Below are 24,576 nucleotides of genomic sequence, written 5' to 3'. Positions count from 1 at the left end.
AGTATGTGGAAAATCACTGACCTTCACTGTTGCATTTGCAAATAACCTGATGAAGAAAAAAAAAGAGGGGAATCTAGATTACATACTGGATACTGTAATAAACAAACAGAGTTAGTAAAGTGAACCGATGTGTGTTTATGCAGCCAGCACCATACCACTCACCCCTCACTGGCATTTCAGAGACACTTTAGCACCCTGGTAGGGTATAACTTCAATTTTGCATCCAGATAAGCCCTTCAGAAGCTGCAGTTACATTTAGTGAAAAATTTTAATTAAACTTATGTCCTGAGATTTGCAGAAGCACTTAATGGAGTCCTCAAATGCCAAAAGGGATTTGGGTGCCTAATTCTCTTAGACATGGTTCCTTTGAAAACCCAAACCATAGCAAGAAAAGTGTTATTTTTGCCATCTATATATACCATTGAAACTGGTATGGTATAGGGCTAAATGTCATAACAAGACATTGATATCTGAAGGGTATCTGAAGTTCTGGGGGAAATTTAAGTAGTTTTAGAAAGTCAAACTGACCTGGTTTAAAGGGGAAGCGAAGGCTGCTTTTAAAAATAAAATAAAATAATATAGTATAACAAATGGAAGAAAGGGTAAATTGATAGTAATTAATATAAATCAGAATTTATGGCCTGCAGAGTTAGTGATAATAGGGGAGTTTTTAAAATGTATTAGGAACAAACAGATACCTGACAATGGTATCAATTCATTACTAGATAGAAATGGTAGGATTATCAATAATACTGTAGAAAAGGCAGAAGTATTAAATATTTTGTTCTGTATTTGGAGGAAAAACAGATGATATAAATCATATTGTCTGATAACGCTCTGTCCATTCCACTAGTAGCTCTGGAAGATGTTAAGCAGAAGCTACTAAAGTTAGATTTCTTTTAATCACCAAGTCCAGATAACTTGCATCCAAGAATTTTAGAAAAGCTGGCTGAGGAGCTCACTTCACCATCAATGTTGATTTTCCATAATTCTTGGAGCATTGGAGAAGTTCCAGAAGACTGAAAGAAGCTAATGCTGTGTCAATTTTTTAAAAAGGGTAAATGGGATGACTTGAGTAATTATAGGCCTGTCAGCCTGACATTGATCCTGGGCAAGATAATGGAATGGCTGATATGGGACTCTGTTAATAAAGAATGTTAAAAGGGAAATGCAATTAATGCCAATTAACATGGGTTTATGGAGAATAGATCCTGTCAAACTAGCTTCACATCTTTTTTTAAATAAGATCATATGCTTGGTTGATAACGGTAATAGTACTGATGTAATATATTTAGACTTCTGCAAGGCATTGGACTTGGTACTGCATGACATTTTGATTAAAAATTAGAATGATATAAAATTAACATGGCGCACATTAAATGGATTAAAAACTGCCTAAATGAAGGTCTCAAAATGTAACTGCAGAAAGGGAATGATCATTTAACAAGTGTGTTTCTAGTGTGATCCCACAGGGGGTCGTGGTGAGCTCCCAGGGTGACACTGTGGCCAAAAGAGCTAAATGAGATCCTGGGATGCATAAACAAGGGAATCTTGGGTAGGAATACAGAGTTTATTATACCTCTGTATTTAGCATTGACAGGACTACTGCTGCAATACTGTGTTTAGGTCTGTTGTCCACAATTGAAGAAAGATGTTGATAAATTGCAAAGAATTCAGAGAAGAGCCACGAGAATGATTAAAAGATTAGAAAACATGCTTTATAAGGTAAATCTACACTGCAGTAAAATATCTGCAGCTGACCCATGTCAGCGGACTTGGGCTCGTGGAGCTCAGACTGTGAGGCTATACAAGTGCAGTGTAGACATTCGACTTTGGGCACCTGGGCTCCAGCACACTCATGAACCTCTATGCTGCATTTGTATAGCCCCACTGAATGAGACCAAGTCCACTGATATGGGCCAACCATGGGTGCTTCATTACAGTGTAGACATATTCATAGGGATTAGACTCAAGGAGCTCATCTATTTAGTTTAACAAAGAGAGGGTTTAAGGGGTGACATGATTACAGTCTATATGTATTTACATGGGGAACAAATATGTAATAATTGGCTCTGGAACCTAGCACAGAAAGGGATAACATAATCCAATAGCTGGAAGTTGAAACTAGATAAATTCATTCTGAAAAGAAAGTGGGTCTTTTTAACACAGAGTAATTAACCACTGGAACAATTCACCAAGGGTCACAATGGCTTGCCTATAACTCACAATTTTTAAAGTCAAGATTGGGTGTTTACTCAAAAAGATCTGCTCTGGGAATTATTTTGGGGAATGTTCTATGGCCTGTATTACACAGGGGGGTCAAACTAGATCACAATAGTCCTTTCTGGCCTTGGAATTTATGAATGGACACAAATGAAGGAACACAAAAGTAATGGACCTAAAAACTGAGGCTAGAAAGACAAACCAGAATATAATGCACTTATGTATTTTTTTAAAATATATTAATTGCCTCCTCCATGCCCAACCATGCATAAATTATGAATACAATTCCACTTCTGGTTTTATTAGTGGTCTGAACAAGACAATTTAGCTCTGCTAAAGTTTCTTTTAAAATGTCTTAATTATAGGAAGACTTCAATTACCATTACCTGCAATTGATAATTTACTGTGATCAAACAGGTTTTGATATATAGACTTGACTGTACAGCTCAGCTCATGTACAGCAAAATACGGTATGGCGTCTATATACACATATATTGCAAGATAGCTTATGTAAACCACTTTCCAATTCTCAATAATAGAAAAAGAAGAAAAAAAAAATCTTTTCTGATGGTCAAAGCCTTAGCACCCCAAAAGCTTAAAAATGATTTTAATCACATTTGCAATGAAAACAAGAGAAATTAGAGCGGATTGAAGATAAAAATTTCTAAACCACAGAAAATTCTGATATTTCAACATTTGTTTTTGTCCTGAATTGTGGGATGAAAAGTCAATTTGTTTTTGTGTGGAGTGAAATGTTTAGAAAGGTGTCTATCCAATAATGCTGACACTTTTTTGTTTAGGTCTGATTCAAGATTAATTTGTCTCTCCCTGAACGGCCAGACTACATCTTCTGTTATTCACTGTGAGCACAGGACTCCCATTCTGTGTCATGGCAGTTAAAGAAAAGTGGAGACCATGGTGCACAATTGGAGATGTAGTCTGGCCAGGCCAATCAGAAAGGAAGACTGGGACATCAGTCACTTTCACTACAATTTTCATGAGGCATTGCAGCAGCTCGGGGAGACAGATAACGTGTCTCATTTTGGCTTGGGTCAACATTTCAATTCTATTTGACTAACCAAAATGTTTCAGTTTGGATCAGTCTGACATGAAATATTCTCTTTTCATTTCTGGGAAAGGAGAAGTACAAAAGTGTCAACAACAACAAAAAAATCCACTAGAAAATGTTAATTTTTGTTATTTTGCAGGATGTATGTTTTCATCAAACAAACATTGATGGAAAATTCCCAGCCATCAGGTATGGTTAAAGGGATCAACAGACAGTACATTAACTTACTCTAGAAGTATTAGTTTTTGCCCTAATGGGCAACCTATGTATCTGTTCATCAAAGTGAGCACTAACATGCATTAAAATCCAAAATTACTCATAGCCACCCCATTCTCACATCTCCTTTTTTAAAGGGGGAGCTTTTTAAGAGATGCCTCCTTGACTACCTAGGGTTGTACGAGACACTCATACACAATTATAACCCTTCAAATTGCTATTACACATTAGGAACATCTCAAAATTTGGAACACATTCATGAGGGGAGCATTCAAGGAAAAGGCATAACACCACTATGCAAGTTCTGTGTTGATGTGCTTTTCCGAGCTACAACAGTCCTTTACCTCAGATTTATTTCTCAAGAAATAACAAAAGGGTGCCAAAAGTTTCCCTAGGTGTCTTTTTTTCCTAAGTTTGTTGAGTTATTTAAATAAAAACACTGTTTTGTTTTTTAAAAAAAGGTAAATTCTTGTGTTTCTTTTTTGCAGTGGTGGTGCTCTGAATAAACAAAACTGCCTTTCTAGTAGGAGGTCGTCTCCATTGAAGGAAGCAAATGGATTTTTGAATTGGGTACTTACCAATGCAGAGTCAAAGAAATCTTCCACAAGTCTCAGCAGAGATTTATTCTGTTCTGGCTCTATGAGGATCAAAAATTCTCTTGCTCTTTCAAACCAAGATACCATGTAAAAATAAAAATAAATTAATAAAGCAGAGATCGCTAACAACGATTCAGTTGAATGGATTTTCACCTCAAAGGCATCAGTGGCTAGAGACATTACACAAACACGCAAGATTGCTTGATCACTGAGCTTAGCAGTACCACACTGCATTAAAGATGACTTGCAAGCCAAATTTGTAGAATCCCATCTTTTTTAACAATACTTTGTGTTGTTATTATTGCCTCTCCCAGCACCCACTAGTTAAGAAAAAAAGTAATAAAGAGCAGCAGTTTCTGTTTTCAGCAACTCACCTTTCATCTGCCTTTACGCTCCCATGAAATCTACATCCCCACTTCATCTGACCCCTGCTCTGCTGTGATGCTCCAGCACACATTATGCTGGTGACATAATAACTATTGGGGAACTCTTCTGGAGGAAGTCAATTTTTTTTTATTCTCTACTTATGGTTTTGCAACATCTCTTATTTTGTAAAGAAATGCTGTTAAACCATGTGAAATAATACACGAAGGACACCTCTCCATCCTGTATAGGTTACAGGAAGATCTAGGATTCTGTAGAGGTTTTGTAGGAGCTTGTAAGGGCTTTGCAGAAGCTAGTTGGGCAGCCTGTGGCAGTGGACTGCACATTGCAGGACCTAAAAGGAACCAGGTGAGGAAAGAAAATTTCAGCTCACATGCAGACTGTCCCTCTTAACCTGGTTAATGGTGAGTATTCAGTACATGGTTTATAACAAGTTTTTAAAAGTCAGACTGCTTTCTTTTAAATACTATATAAAGTCATTAGCTTTTATTCTAAGCAATGCAAAACAAATGTAATATTTAACTGAAACTGAAAACAAAGAAACAAAAAAAGCCCTACTCAGTTTGATGACCTAGTTCGTTTCATCCCCATTAAAAAGGATCCCTGGGATTTGATTTCAGAACAGCTAAGTTGTCAAATCTTAATGTTTTGCCTAAAAAAATAAATTGCATCATCAAATTGCAGTAATTTGATTACAGAACTAAATGTGAACATTATACTTATCTTTGGTATCAGTCCTTGCTGAATAAACAAGCTTGCCCCTTCTTGAGGATCACTTTTAAAGTACGTCTGAATGCATTTCAACAACAGGGAAACATTTTGGAATTCATTCTTGTCCAACTCCTATAAAACATTTTCCACCATAATTTGATTACTATCTTAGACAATTATGTTATTATTTAATTTGAGTCTTAAAATGATACAGTATAAGTTAACCAACTTGCCTTTTTCAGTACTTTGTCAAGTTGGTTAAACAATTGTTTGCTGTATTTTTGAGGAGGGTAAATTTCTTTTTCTTCAAACAGTTCATTTATTTTCTGAAATCCCTTTCCCTTAAAAGCATCAGTTATGAGTGATTCAAGCTGGGGAAAAACATGAAGACTGATCACTTTGAAAATAATCTTTATTCTTTAAACATATGTATTTTATATTATATTTCATAAACATAGCTTATCTTCCCACCTAAAGCTATTATAACAGTGCTTACTGGGGGCGTGGGAGAGAAGAGGACTTTCAATGAGAATTAGAGCATTATATTTTTAATTTGTATATCACTTCCTGGAAAAACATGGGTATAAATTTTCTGAAGTGACTAGTGATTTGGCATGTTTCAATTTTTCAGCATTTAACTTCAGATACCTCCAAAGAGTCTGATTTTCAGAGAGTGGATGTTCATAATTCCTCCAACTCAGCCATTTCATAACTAATTTTATCACTTTTTAGCATTCTCTAATCAAACAATGAAGTTGATAGTCAGTTACATACTTGACTTGTAAATACCAGGGCCATCCAGAGGATTCAGGGGGCCTGGGGCAAAGCAATTTTGGGGGCCCCTTCCATTAAAAAAAAGTTGCAATATTATAGAATACTATATTCTCATGGGGGGCCCCTGTGGGGCCTGGTGCAAATTGCCCCACTTGCCTCCCCCCCAGGCGGCCCTTATAAATACTGCTATAAGATACCAAAATTAACTGTTGTCACCTCCATTTAAGAATTTACTTGTTCAGAAAGCATTGTTTTTCTATACATTGCCCATTTGTGTGTGTCTGTATATACACACACACGTACTTGGATGGAGCTGATGAGTACACACACACACACACACACAGTTCCATCCGAGTACATCAGATGGATTCATTAGCACTGACCCAACTGTAGGACTAGAGCCTATATTTGGCTCATACCATATTTGCCCTCTTGCTAAATGTTCTATTACATTTTCCATTTCCATCTGTGTGTATATGTCTGTCATTATGCATTCACTTCTTTGACTACATAAAATTAGGAATTTGAGAGTATGTTGAAAATTGATGTATATAAGATCATGTCAGTAATGGCTATTCAAAAGAAGGTGAAACAGTTTGGAGAGGGTTATCACAAAGTATTTACATAGTATTCTGTTCTGGATGCCATGTTTTCCTTTATCTCACTGCTCTGTTCTTGACTTTCTTCCTCCTTTAAACGAAAAGGGAAAAAAGGCACTCATTGCTGCTTAAAAAGTGAAAGAAAAGTACTCTGTAATCAAAATCTCTTTTGATCAACTACTTTTACTTGCATGTTTTTAAGACACTATTTTAAAATTTCTCCCCAATCTGTCAAACCACCATTGCTTAAAAGTAATAACTAAATCACTAAAACAAAATTATAAATATAGAAAGCCAGGTTCTCATTCCATTACAGGTCACTCCACAAATATGCAGTTTTACAACCAAAAATTCCAAATTCAAATTATTCTCTCCCCAGCCTCAGCTCCATCATAAGAGTTTCCATAACTGTGTGGGGGGACTACAGCAGTTGGAACTGTAAAAGTGCACCAGAACAAAGACAACCAATGTATGTAGAAGAAAAGTCTTGTTACTTTTTTACAGAACCAATATAAGTTTTATAGTTACCATTTCCCCAAAAGTGGTAAACTTTCACTTCCAGAATGAATCCATATTTAAATTTTCTTCTAAAAGCTACAGAAATCTTAATTTTAAAAATAAAAGCCAGAAAAAGAAAGTAAACCTTCCTTAGAAGAAGCCTGGTTTCTGTAACACACGATAAAATTAACCGGCCAGATGAATCCTTAGCAGCATTCAAGAAAGGATACAGCCACAATGACATTCTAATGTTCGTTTGTTTTTTTCCTTTTGGTGGCTCCATTCATCAGAGGCCAGAAAATGCTCCACAAAGGGATCAGTCTTGCAACCCTCACAGAGGAAAGTAATCCCAGTATTGCTGGAGATTTTCTTAACATGGCTAAGAATTAACCCAGGACGTTAGTTCCAGTGTGTGTTACAGCACCAAGGTTTTTTTTTCCTCCTAATAAATGACTATCTGACTCATACGAACTTTAAACAGAGCCCTTTTTGTACATGTGATGTTTCCTTAGTAAAGCATTAGTCAGGTTTTTATTACGTTATTATTAATTACTTAAGAGAAAGAACCAAGCACTGCCTGCTCCCCCAAATTACCAGAATACCCCGGATAGTATGTAACGAGATAGAGGAGAGATTTGTTGCTGAAACGCCAAAGGAAAGTAAAAATGGCTCACGCTCCGGCTACCAGTGGCTCTCTCCTCCCTCCCTCCCCCAATCATCACAGCAGTTGGGACTCTTGAAATCAGTGGTAGATTTTAATATTCAAGGACAAACAGAGAAGAGCTCTCGGCTCTGGAATTCATTCCCCTGAGTTTCTTACAGAGCCAGAAGCTTTTGGCCTTTAGGTCACCCCAAAGGCTAGACAGTAAACAGAGGGATAGATTTTATTTCATAAATAGCCTGTATTGACACCATGATTCCTGCATCATATTTTCGTTTGTTTAAAAAGAAAGATCTTTGCAGTGGGGACCTCCGAGATGGTAAATCAACATCCTTACAGCGCAGCCCAAGAGAGCCGGGGGACAAAGCTGCAGTTAAAACTGCTTGGAGTAGGGTGCCTACAGGGACCCTTTGTTGCCTTGGGGCGGGAGGGGGAGAGAAGAAGAGTATGATTTGAAAGGGATCGGACCTTAAATCCATGCCACTGGATAGACACCGAAGGTTAGGGGCGATGTGCTAATCGATTTTAAAGGCAGTTAGAGCTAGAGAATAGAACTGGCTTTAGATTTAAGGTGACCTAACCCTGGGTTTTTTAGAGTGGACTAGTCCCAGCTGAGCAAGGAACCTGGCATGGGACTGGGCAGCAGAGCTAGGTCTCCTTTCCCAGGCAGAGGGGACTAAAAGCAAAGGGAGGAAATTGGAGAGGGGCCCAGCCCAGGGCAGAAGGTCGGTCCCTTTTGCACTTGGGGGGAGGAGGAGTAAGAATCCCCTTTACCTGCCACAAGAGGCAAGGGCCAGACCCATGGAGCAGTAGGAAGAGGAAGGAGAAAGAGAACGAACACCCCCGCCCCGCCAGACAGGAATGGGGGTTAGGAAGGTTGGAGGGAGAAAGATAAGCCTCCATCAGCCAGGGAACTAGAGCAGCTGATCCATGGGGCAGGGCCATTTCCCGGCCTCGATCTTCGGATCCGCCCGCTCGTTCACTCACCTTCAACATGGTGCGAATCCCCTAGAAAGGGAAGAGGCGACCATGAGCCACCCAGCTGCGACCTTAATGAGACGCTGAGCAGCCCTCGTGTACTGCCCAGGTGCAGCTGGTTATGGAGCCCGGGGCGCCCCCTGCCTCGCTCGAGGGGGCAGCTGGGCTTGGGCCGGGGAGCCCAGAGAGAAGCCGCATTGGGGGAATCTGAGGGTGCTTCTCGCTACGGAGCTTGTCTCCAGCCTGACCAGCGGGCATGGCGCTTTGCACCCCTCCGGCGGGGCAGTGGGGACTGACCTCCGGGGACTAAGCCTCTAGGAGCCCGCTGCGGGATCTGCATCAGGGAACTTGCAGCTGGGGACAGAGATCTCCTCCGTGAGGGTTGGTTTCCACTTAGGGCTGTATGATTTGGCCGCAGGTTCCCCTCAGCTAAGCGAAAAGGAACGTAGAGGCTGCAGTAGGACTACAAGATTTGACCAATGAGTTGCAAACCTGTTATATGGGGGGCAGCCTGGTAACTGTAATGAATTCAGCGGTATCTCAAAGTAGGTTACTAATTATACAATTACAGATGTTTTGATTAACTGAGTCTTGGAGGTGGGAAGAGTTGCAGAATGGGGAGATCATGTAGATGCTATAGCACTAACCTTTAAGATGCAACCAACTCCAGAACAAGGAGCCTAAACACCAATCCTTGGCTTCACTGGGACTACTCATTCATACGGATTACTCCCAGCAGTTAGTTTGAGGAAGAGGCCCACGGATTTGTAATTATATTTGTTCTGAGGCACTCCTGATCAAACCCTGAAATATTTTGTACGATCAAAGCCTTCGATTTGAAAACACTTTAAGCACATGCCTGACTTCATGTATATGGGTTCCACTGAAGTCAATATGTTTAAGTAAATGTATGCAGCTGTTTAATTGCAGGATTAGGCTTTAACTGATTAGGAAGAGAAACAATTAAACTGACTCTACACAAAGTAAACAAACTGAAAAAGATGAGAAAATATTTTTGCTAAACTAAATACAAAATTTGCAGAATATTTCTAAATTGATTGTGTTCTTTTAAAGCTGCTACTAAATAAATAACACATGTAAGACCGCTAGATAGTATTCATAAACTATTCAAGAGGGGCCTGAAAAGTTGTGGGTTTTGGGGGGCGTGTTTTTTTAGGAGTAAAATAAATATACATTGGGCCTGATTACGCCTATGGAAAGTGGTAAAAATGCTGCCAAATAAGAGCTTTCCACTTACACAGACAATTGGTTAGATCTAGACTAACTCGGCTACCCCTCTGATACGTGACACAATAGGTTTTAACATCTATTTTGCACAGGTGCAAATGACTCCAGGGGCGCAAGGCAGTGGCGAACTAGGCGCCTTGATTACAATTATTCCCCCCTTTATATGTGCATCCGCCGCGGGGCGGACAGTCTCTCCGCATTTTCACAGGCACTTCCATTCTGCAGCATTATTTTATTTTGAATGATTGCTCGGTGCTTTCCTTCAATGATATGATCATGCCAGGGAGGGTAAGTGCTTGACATTTAAACCAAAACAAACAGGAATTAACGATCCACTCCTTCCTGGACAAATCCCCTCCCTCCCCTCAGCTGCCTGACAAAGGAGCAAGGGTGCCTGGCCCTCAGCCCAGCTCAATCCACGGCAGTGATTTCCCTAACCCCCAGTTTTGTGAACTAGTTACATGCCAAACCTGGTGGCTGAACTTTGTGATTTTCTCCTCACCCACAACTATTTCACATTTGGGGACAATATATACCCTCAAGTCAGCGGCACTGCTATGAGTATCTGCATGGCCTCACAATATGCCAACATCTTTATGGCTGACTTAGAATAATGCTTTCTTAGCTCTCATCCACTGATGGACCTGTTCTCCAGGAATTTATCTAGTTCTTTTTTAAATCCTGTTTTAGTTTTGATTCCCTGAAGCCTAGGGCAATCTATGCCTGACGTCTCGGGCCATTCTCTGTGGATGGAGTTGCTCTGAAGGCTTCTCCCCCTGACGTTCCATCTCAAGGGGTCCTTAGCACGGGAGTCTCTGCTGTAAAGTTAGGGCAGACTCAGCAAAAACTTTTCCTTGGGCATCGGAGTGAACTTGCTTGCTCCCTTAAGTACTAGAGACAATTGACCTTCCCTCCCTTCCAGCACAGTTGAGGCTGCAATGAATACTTCTACAAGTGGGGCTAGGAGGGGCACTCTGACCCTCATTGTTTTGGATCAGCCCTTCCTCCGTTAATCAATGGGCGCTTTGCTATTGACGTCAGTTTCTTGGAGTGTGGAATTTGCCTAGTTAAGAAAGAACGTTCTAATGAACCAGATCCGGTAGCCTTAACTCTGGCAAAAACGCCATTGACTTCACTGGAGAGTTTTGCCCGTGGAAGGACGGCTGGCATCTGCTCATACATCTTACAGATGCAGTTCTAGCCCAGAAATTGTTACACTAAACGTGAACAACTACAATTCTTTCCCTAATCTCCGTCAGATTCCAGGAAAGAAAATCTCTCTTTAACTCATTAAGGGAGGGAACTGGGGCCTTTTCTGCAATGGAGAAGAAAGATTCTCCTTTTGCAGTAGCCAGCTCAGATCGCAATTACATTTTTGTGAGCAATATTACACAACCCCCAAAGTTGCATACAGCTAAAAGGACACATGCTAGACAGATGAATAAAGTAATTAATGGGAATTTTTTTGGAGTGCCCTTCTGAGTAGAAGAGGAGAACCGGGACCCTTGCTGGCTTTAGGATTTGTTTCTCGATTTAAAGGAAGAAGAGAACTGCTATTAAATTAAGACGAAAAATTTGTATATTTCACAGGTGAACAAAAGAGGAACCTAGTCAGCGAATCGGAAATGCAGTGGCAAGGCACACCATCGTCTACTGTAGGAACGCAGCTGTCCAATTTCTTTCCAGCTAAAGGATAAAGCTGGCTTTCTATGTCTTGCCACATCTCCATGATATTAAGCGACAACGATGTTTTACTTATTAGGTTTTCTAATGAAAGAGTAAAAATAAAAAGTTATTTCTTTAAATCACACCAAATATTGTCATGCATCAATCACACAAGTTCCACTGAAGACGCTGCTACGCGTTGATTAAAGTAGTGGCTGTTTTATTTCTTAATGTAGAGTAATGTAACCATTTCGAATAAGTGTGTGTAGAAAGGGCACAAATATGAATAGCACAACAAATTAATTAGTAAGAGCAGCATGTTTTCTTGGTATATATGCATAAAGCTAAAGAACAACAGGCTACATCATAGTGATAAGTAGCACTCCCAAGCGGTTTTTTCAGATCATAACAAACTTGTTTAGACATATTTGAAATTAGAGGCTAGCTGTGTTAAGCTGCAAATAGTGGTGCAAAATAAAGGTTCCATCCTGGACTCATTGAAATCAACGGCAAAACTCCCATTGTTTTCAATGGTGCAGGCTTAGGCCTTTAATACTGTGTCCGTTTATATCTTCGGAAAGCACCTTCGGATAAATACGGAGACGCATAGCCGCTTGAGCGCTTATATGTCTCGGGGACACTACAGCGGAGATGAGCTGGAACCTCTGCGTAGCTGCAACCACCCAACAGAAAAGGCAAATCCACTCGAGCAAGATTCCCATCGGTTTCCATGAGAACTTTGTTTAAGGAACGATCGCAGCATAAATTGGCTCTGCTAAACAGGAAGATATCCGCAATCGCAAACCTTTAGTTCCTCTACAAACTGTGTCCTGCAGCAGCTACACAAATGATCAGCTGCAATGTGGGAAAAGAAAATTGTTGCATTTAATTGTGAACATATCAGCTTGAAAATAAGTAAGGAATACATTGTCAAACAATGATTTCAGCTGATGCGTGGTCTTGAAATAGGGTGGTTTATTGTATAGCTCTGGTGCCCTGTTACCTGAGAAGAAGTGAGTATGTTTCACCTGCAACCATTCTTCTCTGGTTTTCATTAGGAGGCTTGACTGGATGGAATTTGGGATAAATAGATTTGTAACGTAGATTCCCGCCTCATGTGTGTTTAGCAGATAGAACTCCTTCTGGAACAACAGACTGACCAGGTTTCACACAAAGCGCGGGTGAATAGCAGCTAGTTCACAAACTCAGGAGAAAGGGAAGTGGAATTATTTTTGTAGTGCCACATTTTAAACAACTACAACAAAACACTCGAAGTGTTTTTAGCTGCTGCTGAATGCGATAGCAGCAGCTAAAAACACTTCGAGGGTTTCGTTGTAGTTGTAGACAAAACCTGCCTGATTCTTATCCAACCCTGTAATTTCAGGAGGGCATGATACACCTGTGCTCCTGCAAGCCTTCGGGTATGGTACATGAATGCGATAGCAGCAGCTAGAGAGGAGACTCCGAACCTAGCGATTGCTCGAAACATCTTCCCATGTACCATACCCGAAGGCTTGCAGGAGCACAGGTGTATCATGCCCTCCTGAAATTACAGGGCTGGATAAGAATCAGGCAGGTTTTGCTACAAGATCAGCAAAAATGCAGCTCTGTAGAGTTTGCACATATGTAATCTCGTGCTGTTTGCACAGATTCCAACATGCAGGTGCTTTTAGAAATCCGCCCCTTCTGCGACATAAATCATGATCGGAACCAGTGTGTGCACAATATATAGAATATATTGTCTTACTGAGGAGGCAAAACTTTGGACGTTTGCTCTTTGGCTCACTTAGAACTGGAGGCCAAATGAATAAGGCTTGATCTAAAACCAAGAGACAAGCTGTGATCTTGGTGATTTAGTATAGCCTTGAATTCATTATTGTCCTTCATGTCGCATTTCTAGTTTCTAGAAATCAGACGCGGGGGGCGGGGAAAATGAATATTTCATACTGTAGCAGTATAGTAGAGTCAACTTTTAGGACTGTTTCGGACGTTCATTCATTCTGTATTATTTATCGGAGTAAAAACTCGCACTGATGCAAATAAAAGTGCCTGCCAGATTTCAGGACTGTGCAGTGACTTGCGGACCGTCTTTCCGTTTGCCTTCCAGCTGTGTTTTAGAGTTAGTCTTGCCCTAAGCCTGGTATCAAAATAGAATAGGTAAAAAATAAAATACTTGTGGAAGTAGCTTCGCGTTTTCATCCTGCTACTCAGGTGCTGCATCCAAAGCCTCCCTTCGAAGGTGCCCCTGGAACGGACTGTAAAACCGATTGTCCAGGTGTGACTATCACCCGTAAGCCGTTCTTTGGCCTTGTCAGTGCAGATGATTGCGCTCTTGGCTGAACACAGGGTGATTCCAAACCAAAGCGGGCTGCTCGCTGACTTTGAGGATTGGGACTGTTTTTTGCAATATTGTACTGGCCCTGCTGCCCCCTTTTGCCCTTTGCTGCTGGCTCTGGTTGTCCAGGGACTCAGTGTCCAAGTGTCTCGGATTTCCAAACTTTTTCTTCGCGCTCAGTGACTAGAAGGGAGGAGTCAGCCTTAAAACAAAGCAAACCCCCCCCCCCCGCGTTTAACACAGATCAGTTATGTGGGAGGGAGATGGACGGGGCAAGCCGGGAGACTGTCTCACATCCACACATAAAAGCGGGAATCAAAAGGCACAGCAGGAGCTGCCCGCTCCTTTCAGCACCGCTGTCTCCGGACAGGGCAAAGCGCTAGCACTGCACGCGCCAGCTAAACTCAGCGCCTTGGCCAAGCAGCAGCGGCCCTGCACGCCGCTTCTCCTTTGCAGTTCGGTGTTTGTTCAGTTCTCCTCCTGTTTTCAGACTCTTGCTGCGTAGCGTCCCGGAGCAGAGGCGGCAGCTTCCTGCCAGCAGATGATGAACATGTCCAAGGGCCCCCAGGAAGACTCGGACTGCGTGTGCTCCTACGGGATGAAGCTAACCTGGGATATCAATGACCCCAAACTGCCTCAGGTAGGAGGGAGAGAAGGGTGGTTGCTGTTGGGGGTTGAGGGAGCAGGGATTTGATCTCTCACGGCGATGCTCTTCGCTCGGCTGTAGCCAGCCCAGAATGAATGAGGGATCTCTGCCCCAACCGAACAGCTAATATTTGCCTATACAGAATTCAAGCACTTCTTTAAAGCTAACAAGGACGTGCTTCAGAACTGTACAGCCTGCTACCGTGGCTGCCTCGGGGGTCGGGGCACTTTGAAGTCCCATGCACAGGAGACGTAGATCCTGGACTCTAGAGTAAAGGTTTTAATAAAACTGGTTAAAGCTCAGAGTTTGCCTCATATTGGCAAATTAGATCGGTGAGGTTAAGTGGATTGGGGAATCGGAATGTAGACAACTAGGAGTCTGAAGTTGTAAAGGAAAGAAACCAGAATTATTCTTCTGCTATGTTTGTTTGCTCAATGGTTTTGCTCTTTGTAGTTTTTGAAATTTGTCAGAAAAGAAACGAGATCTCAGAGTGATCATTATATTTTAATTCTGTGCTAACAAGAAATTATACCTGCCTTGTTTCTTTTCAAAGGGATAGACGGTGTATGTTTGGATAGTTTTGTGCCTGGTGATATCATTGTATATTTGTTTATCAGGCTACTTTACTTAAACTGGTATAAACTGAGAAAGACAAGGTGGGTGGAGTAATATCTTTTACTGGACCAACTTCTGTTGGTGAGAGAGCCATGATTTCCATCTACAGAGTGCTGGGAAAGGTACTCAGAAGTGCCACAGCTCAATACAAGGTGGGGCATATTGTTAAGCATGCGAATATCAACTAGTGATTTGTTGAGAATGATGGGGGACAGTCATATTTTAATCCTTCTTTATAATGATATTCAGATACTTCCATATATATTTAAGAGCTTACAAAATATTTGAGTGTCATAGAAAGCCCCTCCTTAAATAAGTTTTAAATTAGCTATTACTGTAGGTCCAGTGACGAAATGGTTCTCAAGGGTTTCCAGACCAATATTAAAACAGAAGCAAAGTTTCAGGACCCTCTTCCCCCCTAGCTATAAAGAAAGGGAGGCTGGTCTCAACCTCCCTGAAACCTGTTTTAGACAAACACACACGCACGCACGCACCCTGTGGTTGCGACCCCAAGTATGAGAGCTCATGCAATAGGGGTGAAGCTGGAAGAAGAGATTTCCTGACTTTACCTACACTTTTAGCCTCAGAACTTTCAGTCTGGTTATATTCTAAAGAATATAAAGTAGGCTTTGTTATATCATTCAAAAACGAATGGTTTGGAGAATGTTTTCTGCTGAGGAAGAATTCAGTAGTGTGGAACATTAAGAGCCCGATTCTGCGAAAGATTACTCACACAAGGAGTCCCATTGAAATCAGTTAGACTACTCAGGTGATATTTACTTCACTGGGATTCCGTGCCTGAATAAAGTTGCTTCTGTGCATCCTTTTTTGCAGTATCAGGACCTCAATGTTCAAGTTACAAGTATGGAGTGAGAGTTTAAAACCATCGATTTGCATCGTTATAAAAGACAACGTGTGCATTCCTGGTTTCATTCAAATCAATGGCAAAACTCCCATCAATTTCAATGGTGTCAGGATTTTGCCTAATTTGTTGCTCCAGGTAACAGAGGGATTATGGAGAAGAATTTTAAGGCTTTCCATAGTCACGTAGTAGGTTTATCTGGAAAAATCAGAAATTGATTCTCGTGATTCAAAAAATCTTATCTGATAGACCTTATGATACAACATAAGTTAAAACCTTCTCTCCAAATCCTTAAATTTTTCAGAAACTGCCTTGCTTGACTCTTCAATTATGCAGGCAATCTGAAACTGTAAAAGGTACTTCAATCTAACAAGGGGGGAAAACATATATTCCTGCACACGGCTAAAGCAATACAATCACAGGATGGACAAAAATAATGAATTTAAGAGCTTAGTTTATATCTTTTAGAATTACAATTTCATTATAGCCTCTGATGAAGTTGTGTGTTGTGATTAATGAGAATAAATATTTCCATTTTCAAATGTAAAATGATATCTTGATAGAGAGAAGGTAGGTGAGGTAATATCTTTATTGAACCAGCTTCTGTTGCTGGAAGATACAAGATTTCCAGGTGCACAAAGCTCTTTTTCAGTCCTGGGAAGAAAGCAGAGTGTCTGAGCTAAATATCTTGATGTCCATCATTGCTTATAGAACAATTAGTAATAAAAAGTCAGACTTGACAGGTGATGATTTGAACAGCCCTGGATGAATTTTTTTCCCCTTTAAATCTTAGCTGCCTTTGACATCTCTTTGTTAGAAGATAGTGTCTGTCATTATTCAAATAATTTAAAATGTTTTACAAGTTTGTTGAATTATCTAGTGGTTTAATAGATTTTAATATTTAATACATCACTCTGGATTTTTAAATAATGGTTTAGCCCCCAATAGCTTGTTTCTTTTAAAATCTATTTTTGTAGTCCTTAAAGCTTGCCATTTAATCATTTGGGTGCCAATCCTGCAAACACTTATGGGCAAGCTTAATTTCATGCACATGTGTAGTCCAACTGAGTACACGGGAATCACTTACAGGCATAAAGTTAAGCAAATGACTAAGCTTTGCAGGATCAGGATCTTACTTTTCTTTACTATAACAAAGAAAATGGTTTCAAAAAAAAAATTTCATTCTATCATTTTTCTAATAAATTACATTTTGATTGGCAACTCTTTGAAAACAAGTCTTAATATCCCAATTTCAAAACATGCTTCTTTTAAACCTATTGAGTATATTCCACAAATATATATTATTTATACTTACAATCAACTAACATTATTTTGGTGGAAGGTCTTTTCAAGTCTTATTAAATACATTTTAAGTAATGGTGACATCAACACTTTTACTCAGAATATTTCTGGTTTTTATTAATCTGTAAATCCTAAATCCTGAAATGGGTATAGCATAAGAGAACGAGAGCTGGATTTTATTTATCCTTGTGCATCAAACTGTTTATTAAGTTCCTGTTGCTGGCCAATCAGTTACAACTGTGTAAACCAAAGAGTATTGTATTGCAAAGGAGTTGCTGATCACAGACTGTTTTATTATGGGTGGAGTTGGGCAAGATGGAAGGAGCTCAGTTTGATTCTCACAACCCAGATTGAGTTTACAGGACTGGCAGTTTTTTAAAAAAATTCTTTTTGCTTGTACATTGTGCACATTTGATTTAGCGTTATTGAGAGGCAATAGACATGGGACCCGACAATGTTATTTTTACAGAATTATATTTTAGAATAGAGCTGTGCGTTAAGGACAGTATTATTTCCATTTGTTGTTCTAAGTTTACTTCTCTTTAACTCCCTCAAGTAACTTCTTGTTATGTATAATGGGACAGGATAAAAAGGATAGACTGAGTAGTTTTTACTATGCTGAGGTACTCTGTTAATACGTTCTCATTCTTTCTCGCTGGTCTCCACTTCCCCCTTCCTTTCTATTGTTGCCCCTCTCCCCTAACCCAACTGTGGTACAGGAGCCCAAGCACTTGGATGGCTTCCAGGAATGGCCAGATGGCTATGTGCGATTTATCTACTCCGTCGAGGACAAGAACGCACAGCGGCATCTCAGCGGCTGGGCCATGCGCAACACCAATAATCACAACTGCCAGATCCTCAAGAAGTCCTGCCTTGGAGTGGTGGTTTGTGCTAGGAACTGCATGCTGCCAGATGGTACCAGGCTGCAGCTCCGACCTGCTATCTGTGACAAGGCACGCCAGAAGCAACAAAGTGAGAGAAGTCTGAGGGGCGGGACTCCAAAGGCTGAACCATTCTTTTCAGTTGGGCCTGATTTCAGGCCCAAATGAACCTAATTCCCACTCACAGACAGAGCTGACTCATCCTGCTTATATTATTAGTGGCAAAGAGAGTGTTAAAACAGTAGCTCCAAATTTCAAAAATGTGTGTGTCTGGTAGATAGTTCAGCAGAGATGGGCCTACATAATGGACTCATATTTAAATCTAAACATCCCTGATGTCCAAAGTGAATACATCAAGTATTTATCTCGAGACCATTAGTATGTACCATATATACTTGTTCATAAGCTGAATATTTTTGGTAAAAAAGTGACACATCAAAGAGTGGGAGTCAGCTTATAAATGGGTCTACACCAAAATTTGATGATTTTAAACTCTATAGAATCATTGAATTGAATATCTAATACATTGTCGTTTTGTTTACCTGGTGCACCGCTTCCCGCAGCTCCCATTGGCTGGAAACGGCGAACCGCAGCCACAGGGAGCTGAGGGGCTCCATGCAGATGCTCCAAGTAAACAAATCATCCCGCCAGCAGCTTACCCTGATGGGCTGGGAGCCAAAGTTTGCCAACCCCTGAAATATAGGGTCAGCTTATGAAAGGGTCATGCAGTTTTTGCTATTTTTACCTAACCATCTTGGGGGATCAGTTTGTGAACGAACAGCTAATGAACAAGTATATACATGAGTTCAGCTACGCTTCTGAGTGTACCTTATATTGCTTGAGTATTATACTTCGATTTGGAGTTTAATTGAAGGATCAGTTATAGAGTGGTTGAACCCGACGGTGTTCTCAGCTGATTTCTCCATTTTAACCATGCTCTTCAATATCGGCCTTATCTGATTTCACAGAGAAAGCCTGTCCAAACTGTAACTCAGCCCTAGAGATAATTCCTTGCCGGGGACACAGTGGCTACCCAGTCACTAACTTTTGGAGGCTTGATGGCAAGGCAATATTTTTCCAGGTAAGATATAAATAGTCCTTAAGCTTACCTTACTTCTTGTTATTGCTATGGATTTATAAAAGCTCTTGATGAATGTTACATGCAATTACAGTCATGAGGCTTGTTCTTATCTTTACACATTTCTTACAATAGAATTTCATTAAAGGCCTAATGCTGTAGTCCTTGCACAGAGAGGACTCCCAGCCCTTAACATGGACTAAATCCCATATTACTTAAAGAAGAAACTCTCCTGCTGAATTTCATGCATAAACAGTATGGAATCAAGTAAAATGGGAGATTTGCCTGCACAAGGACTGACCAGGATGTAAATATGTCTATTGGTTAGATTTTACCCCATTAAAAGAACTTTCATTTAATTGTTTGATTAATTCACTGTGTAGGAATTAACATCAGAGGTCTATGCTTAATATTTAACTTTTACTGAACTATGAGGAAAATGAAAGGAAATCTTGGCTAGTGTGGTACGCTGGATAAATGTGATTACTCTGATCATGTTCCCTAAACCTCTGTGTGTTCCAAAATATCCCATTTTACTGTTCAAAATGTTACTTCACAGCAGGGCAGAAACTGAAAAACATATTTCTTTAGTAGAATAGTCACAGATTACAAACAATTTTACTCTTTCTATTCAATACAGGGAGATTTTTATACACTATTTTAGTTATTCCTATAATTAACTTTACCTAGCTGAGTACTGCCATTGAAGCTAATGGGACTATGCTTGTGAGAAAAGATAAGCATGAGCATAACTGTTTGCAGGACTGGGACCTAAATCTAAAGAGACCACTTCACTGATCCTCATTAGTGCTGGTCGCTTTTTAAAACTGAAATGGCCCGAGTAGCATTTAGATTAAAAATCCATATTTAATATGAACATTTGTAAATTAAATAGCAAAATGATAGTATCCTATAGCAGATGTTTGTCATTTCAGCCCATGAGGTTTCTTTCTTCACCATTAGGTTCATATTACAACAGTGATCATCTGGATAGGGTTCTACAATTTTTTCTAAACAAGCCAAAAGCACATTCTTGCAAACACTTAAGCATGTAAATAGTCTCATTGACTTCAAAAAGGATCAGGGTCTAAAACTAAGACAAAAATGGCAACCTTTCAGAAGTGGTGTGCCGAGTCTTTATTTATTCACTCTAATTTAAGCTTTCATGTGCCAGTAATACATGTTAATGTTTGTAGGTGGTCTCTTTCTATAGCTGTATAATATATAACTAAACTATTGTTGTATGTGAAGTAAATGAGGTTTTTAAAATGTATAAGAAGCTTCATTTAAAATTAAATTAAAATGCCACTGAAAAAATCATTTTGTGTGCCACCTTCAGCACAAGTGCCATAGGTTGCCTACCCCTGTTCTACAGAATGCATTTCAGTTCTGCTTGAGAAGAGTTATTTTTAAAATAAAGAATGTTTGTCAGTGAGTACAGTGCAAGCTCTTTAAAGCTAATGTATACTGTTTTAATGGTGGCTGTTATGAAGCAGAACTAAGATTTTGAAGTGCAGAACTCCTAATCTTTCCTTCCAGATCCTCTTGGCTACTCCTGAGCTCCACGGACAACATTTGTATTCCCCTTCATCCAAATCCAGAATTTTGGAGTCATATTTGACTCCTCCCTCCCTTTTCCTTCTCACCCACATTTGCACAAGCAAATCACATTGCTTAATTCTTCACAGCATCACTAATCTGCAACCTCCTTCTCCTCTCCACTCTAATGGCTAAATTATTGGCCCATGCTAAAGTCATCTCATACCTTGCACTGAAATTTTCTCTCCAGTCTTCTTTTGTTACTAACTTCACCCCTTTCCAACCCATCCATAATACTGTTACCAAAATCATTTATCTCCCGTATCACTGCAACCATGACACCTTCTCCTTAGTGTCATTTTTCTGGCTCCCCATAGTGCTGCCCATCAAGTTCAAGCTTCACAGCTTTGTTCTTAAGTCTCTTTATCACATCTACATCTACATGTCTGAGCTGATCCTCTTTTGTATTCCATATCAGCCACCCCCGAACTCCTTTGCCCACAATGCCAACCTTGATACCCTCTCTGCCTCCTTCTGCCACAAACATTTCCATACTCTCTGCTGTGCGGTCCCTTTTGCTTGGGATGCCCTTTCAAAATCTATTCTTCAACCTCCATCTGCACCTCAGCTCGTTCACTCCTAAAAACTCACGTATACAGCATTGATTAAAACAATTCTTTACCTTGTTGTTTAAAAATAGATACGGCACACAAAACATTTGAACTATGAAGCCATCTATCTGCTTACCTGAGTAACCATGTCACCATGCCTCCATAACACAGGTTCCTCTAACTGTCTCCCCTTCCCAGGGGAGCTGGAACAATTTGTATAGTAGGGGTGCTGAGAACCGTTGAACCAAACTGTAAATCCTGCATATAATGGAAATCACTTCAAGCCAAGGGAGTGTGGCCATGCCTCCAGCACCCCTAGTTCCAACACCTATGCCCCTTCCTGGTGTATGTTACACTTGTCTAATAAGTCCATTGTTTAGACTGTAAGCTGTTTGAGCATGCACTTTTCTATCTTTTCTGTGAAGCACTGAGCATTCTCGTGGGTGCTATAAAATAATAAATAACCATAAGCTTTAGTTGCCTACTTATTAATGTCTTTAGATAAGCGAATTATCAATGTGTTAACACTACTGCAGGCCAAAGGAGTCCATGACCACCCTAGACCAGAGAGTAAATCAGAGACAGAGGCAAGAAGAAGTGCCATTAAGAAACAAGTGTCCTCTTCTCACCTTTCCCAGAAAAAGAGGCTTATAGACTCAGAGGTAATTGTAGATCTGCATTTTCATTACAAAGATGTTGTAACCATGTACTGTGAGTCATATGGTATAACAAAATCCTTACAAGACACCTCAGCAGCTTGCTTTGCTCCTATGCGCAGAGGGGGTTGTTAAAGCAGTGAAGAGGCTGTCAAAGATGCAATGAGCAATAATACAAGTAAGCCTATAGAGCTGTGCGTGCATGTGTACAACATTTATTTCTGGATCTCAAAGACCTGTTTTCATATTCTTTTCAGACAAGAAGGTATCATGATAGCAGTGGTCATTTCAACAACATTCATCATTTGTCATGCATGGAAGGCCCAGAAAAATTCAGTATCATTACAGACACCAGCTTCCCAATTCCAACTCAGCCTCACCCTGCATTTCAAAATACAGACCCTTACAAAGCTACTTATGACTCAACCAGCTTCCAAGGGGACATGGCATCACCATACCAAAAGTGTCCTAACCCAAGAATCGTTCTACCTAGGCCTGGGGGCTATGAATTTGAAGTTCCTAATTATATACATTCCAGTTCATATCCAACATTTTACAAAGATTTGGGAAATACTCCAGTGAATACAGACCCCCTTAATTTGACTGGACTTCAGCATAATGGTAATTCATTGAATGCCCACGATAAACACTTTGATAGTGGACATCATGGGCCGAAACAAATTTTTGGGAAAACTGGTTATGGAGATAGGAGTGACTATGGACAGATTCAAGCAAATGCTAATCCCCCTTACTACAGTGGGGAGTATCCTTGCAGGTATGGTAGCAATTCCTCTCCAGCTGCCACAGCTTTACAAACTGTTATCACTACAACTACTAAAGTATCCTACCAGGCCTACAAGCCCTCTGTGGAGAAGTACAGTGACAACATGTGTGATGTAAAAAATCCTCAGAACTGTACCTATACAGCAGAAAACATCTCAGGAACTGTTTATCCTGGGATAAAGATTCAAGAAGACTATGGTGTGGTCAAACCAGCTTTGCTTTACCAGCATGATCCAGTTCCCACAAAGTCAGAACAAGTGGAGACTGTGGATACATATCAGTATGGGCCAAACCCAGGAAACAGTTGCTCTGAGCATCAAGGACAGTCATTCAGATTTGAGAGTGGTGAATACTAAATGCCATGTGTTTTAATACTAATAATGTGAATACTAAACCCTGGTGATTGGGAGTTAGGGTGATCAGATACCAAGTGTGAAAATCAGGACACTTTTTTTCAGGGTGTGTGTGGGAGTATAGCTGCGTGTATAAGACAAAGCCCCTCACATGGGGTGGTCCTGATAACATGGGGATGTTTGGTCATGCAATGAGGAGTCTGAGGAATGGCAAGCAAGCAATACATTAGAGCAATTTACTTATTCATGACATATGCCTTTGTGAAGATCTGCTGGCTGTCTCAGGTCCCATCCATGCACAAAAGTTCAAATCAGTCCCTTTTAGTCTCTCACATGGAGTGAGAGTGAGGCCTAATCCAAAATATGGCCCCACACTGAGCCAGGACAGGGTTAATGATCTGCTTTGGAGACAGGGAGTTAATACCCCCCACCCCTTTGCAACAGCTGCCAAAAATGTCAAGCCCTGAGGGAGGGCCCTTCATCTGTGACTAATAATCAGCAGATAAGAAGAAATAAGAATGGAGGGGACTCAGTTTATGAAGACTGCAGCCAGCTGGTGAGAGGAGACACAATGGGAGGTTGGGTTCCTCAAAGAAGGAGAGAATCTCTCGGCAGTACGGTTGCCGATGTCATGTGTAGGAAAGACTAGCTTAGGTTTCCCGGAAGTAAAGGGAAAGACTAGCAATGTACTTAAGTCCCTCTTTGCTTCCCTGTGTTAAGTCTAAAGGCTGTCCAGTCCTCCCACCAGAAAAGGAAGACCTAGATAGGGACTAGATCAGTGGTTTTCAATCTGTGGTCCGCGGATACCTACGGGTCTGCAGACTATGTCTAAGATTTCCAAAGGGATCTGCACCTCCATTTGAAATATTTTAGGGGTCTACAAATGAAAAAAAGGTTGAAAACCACTGAACTAGATGACTCTGGGACTGATCCCTGTCAATACCTGGCTTGGAAGCAATAAGACTTGTAGGCATTTTTTCCAACAGCACACAAAGGTGTGTCTTTCTTCTTGACTCCAGCTGGAGCCAGTTGGCATTCTACTGATGCAGCACTTGCACATATGGTTTTATTAAACCATTTACCATGTGACTCTCCCTGTTTAAACTGGCTCGGGAAACTGACCACACCTTCATGACCTCCAGGTTTTATCATAACCACTCATTATAGATAAAACAAAGCTCCATCTGGTAAAAAAAATGCAGCAGCCCTCCTGTTTAGCAACACTGATCACCTTGAACATATCAGTCTTGTGCTCCATTCTCTGCCCTGGCTCCGCACTGAATGCAGAGCCAC

At 40.5% G+C, this 24,576-nt stretch overlaps 2 protein-coding genes across 2 annotated transcripts in view; one reads left to right on the top strand and one right to left on the bottom strand.

The window, feature by feature from the left end:
• SYCP2L (synaptonemal complex protein 2 like) overlaps nt 1–9,426 on the bottom strand; it is a 50,735-nt gene extending 41,309 nt beyond the window's left edge. Inside the window, exons 1-7 of the mRNA XM_050939764.1 lie at nt 9,357–9,426; nt 7,665–7,711; nt 6,598–6,663; nt 5,433–5,570; nt 5,212–5,331; nt 4,087–4,191; nt 22–46 (exon numbers count right to left, since the gene is read on the bottom strand). Of these exons, the coding sequence (XP_050795721.1) occupies nt 22–46; nt 4,087–4,191; nt 5,212–5,331; nt 5,433–5,570; nt 6,598–6,663; nt 7,665–7,711; nt 9,357–9,426 (571 nt within the window). The remainder of the gene's footprint in view (nt 1–21; nt 47–4,086; nt 4,192–5,211; nt 5,332–5,432; nt 5,571–6,597; nt 6,664–7,664; nt 7,712–9,356) is intronic.
• A 5,081-nt stretch (nt 9,427–14,507) lies between these two features.
• Nucleotides 14,508–23,286, top strand: GCM2 (glial cells missing transcription factor 2). The gene is made up of 5 exons (XM_050938291.1): nt 14,508–14,597; nt 18,102–18,354; nt 19,232–19,344; nt 22,028–22,153; nt 22,405–23,286. The coding sequence occupies exons 1-5, from the start codon at nt 14,508–14,510 to the stop codon at nt 23,284–23,286; spliced, it is 1,464 nt and encodes a 487-aa protein (XP_050794248.1).
• Nucleotides 23,287–24,576: the final 1,290 nt, after the last annotated feature.

Source organism: Gopherus flavomarginatus, chromosome 2, assembly GCF_025201925.1.
Source record: "Gopherus flavomarginatus isolate rGopFla2 chromosome 2, rGopFla2.mat.asm, whole genome shotgun sequence".
NCBI lineage: Eukaryota > Metazoa > Chordata > Testudines > Testudinidae > Gopherus > Gopherus flavomarginatus.
Note: the sequence above shows the minus strand (reverse complement) of the source record. Positions and strands in the feature narration are given on the sequence as shown.

Excerpts from the sequence above, each read along its gene's own strand:
- GCM2 (XM_050938291.1), top strand. The coding sequence starts at position 14,508 with ATGTCCAAGGGCCCCCAGGAAGACTCGGACTGCGTGTGCTCCTACGGG. Across the intron at positions 14,598-18,101 it reads ATGACCCCAAACTGCCTCAG|GAGCCCAAGCACTTGGATGG; the intron begins GTAGGAGGGAGA and ends ACTGTGGTACAG. Across the intron at positions 22,154-22,404 it reads AGAGGCTTATAGACTCAGAG|ACAAGAAGGTATCATGATAG; the intron begins GTAATTGTAGAT and ends TATTCTTTTCAG.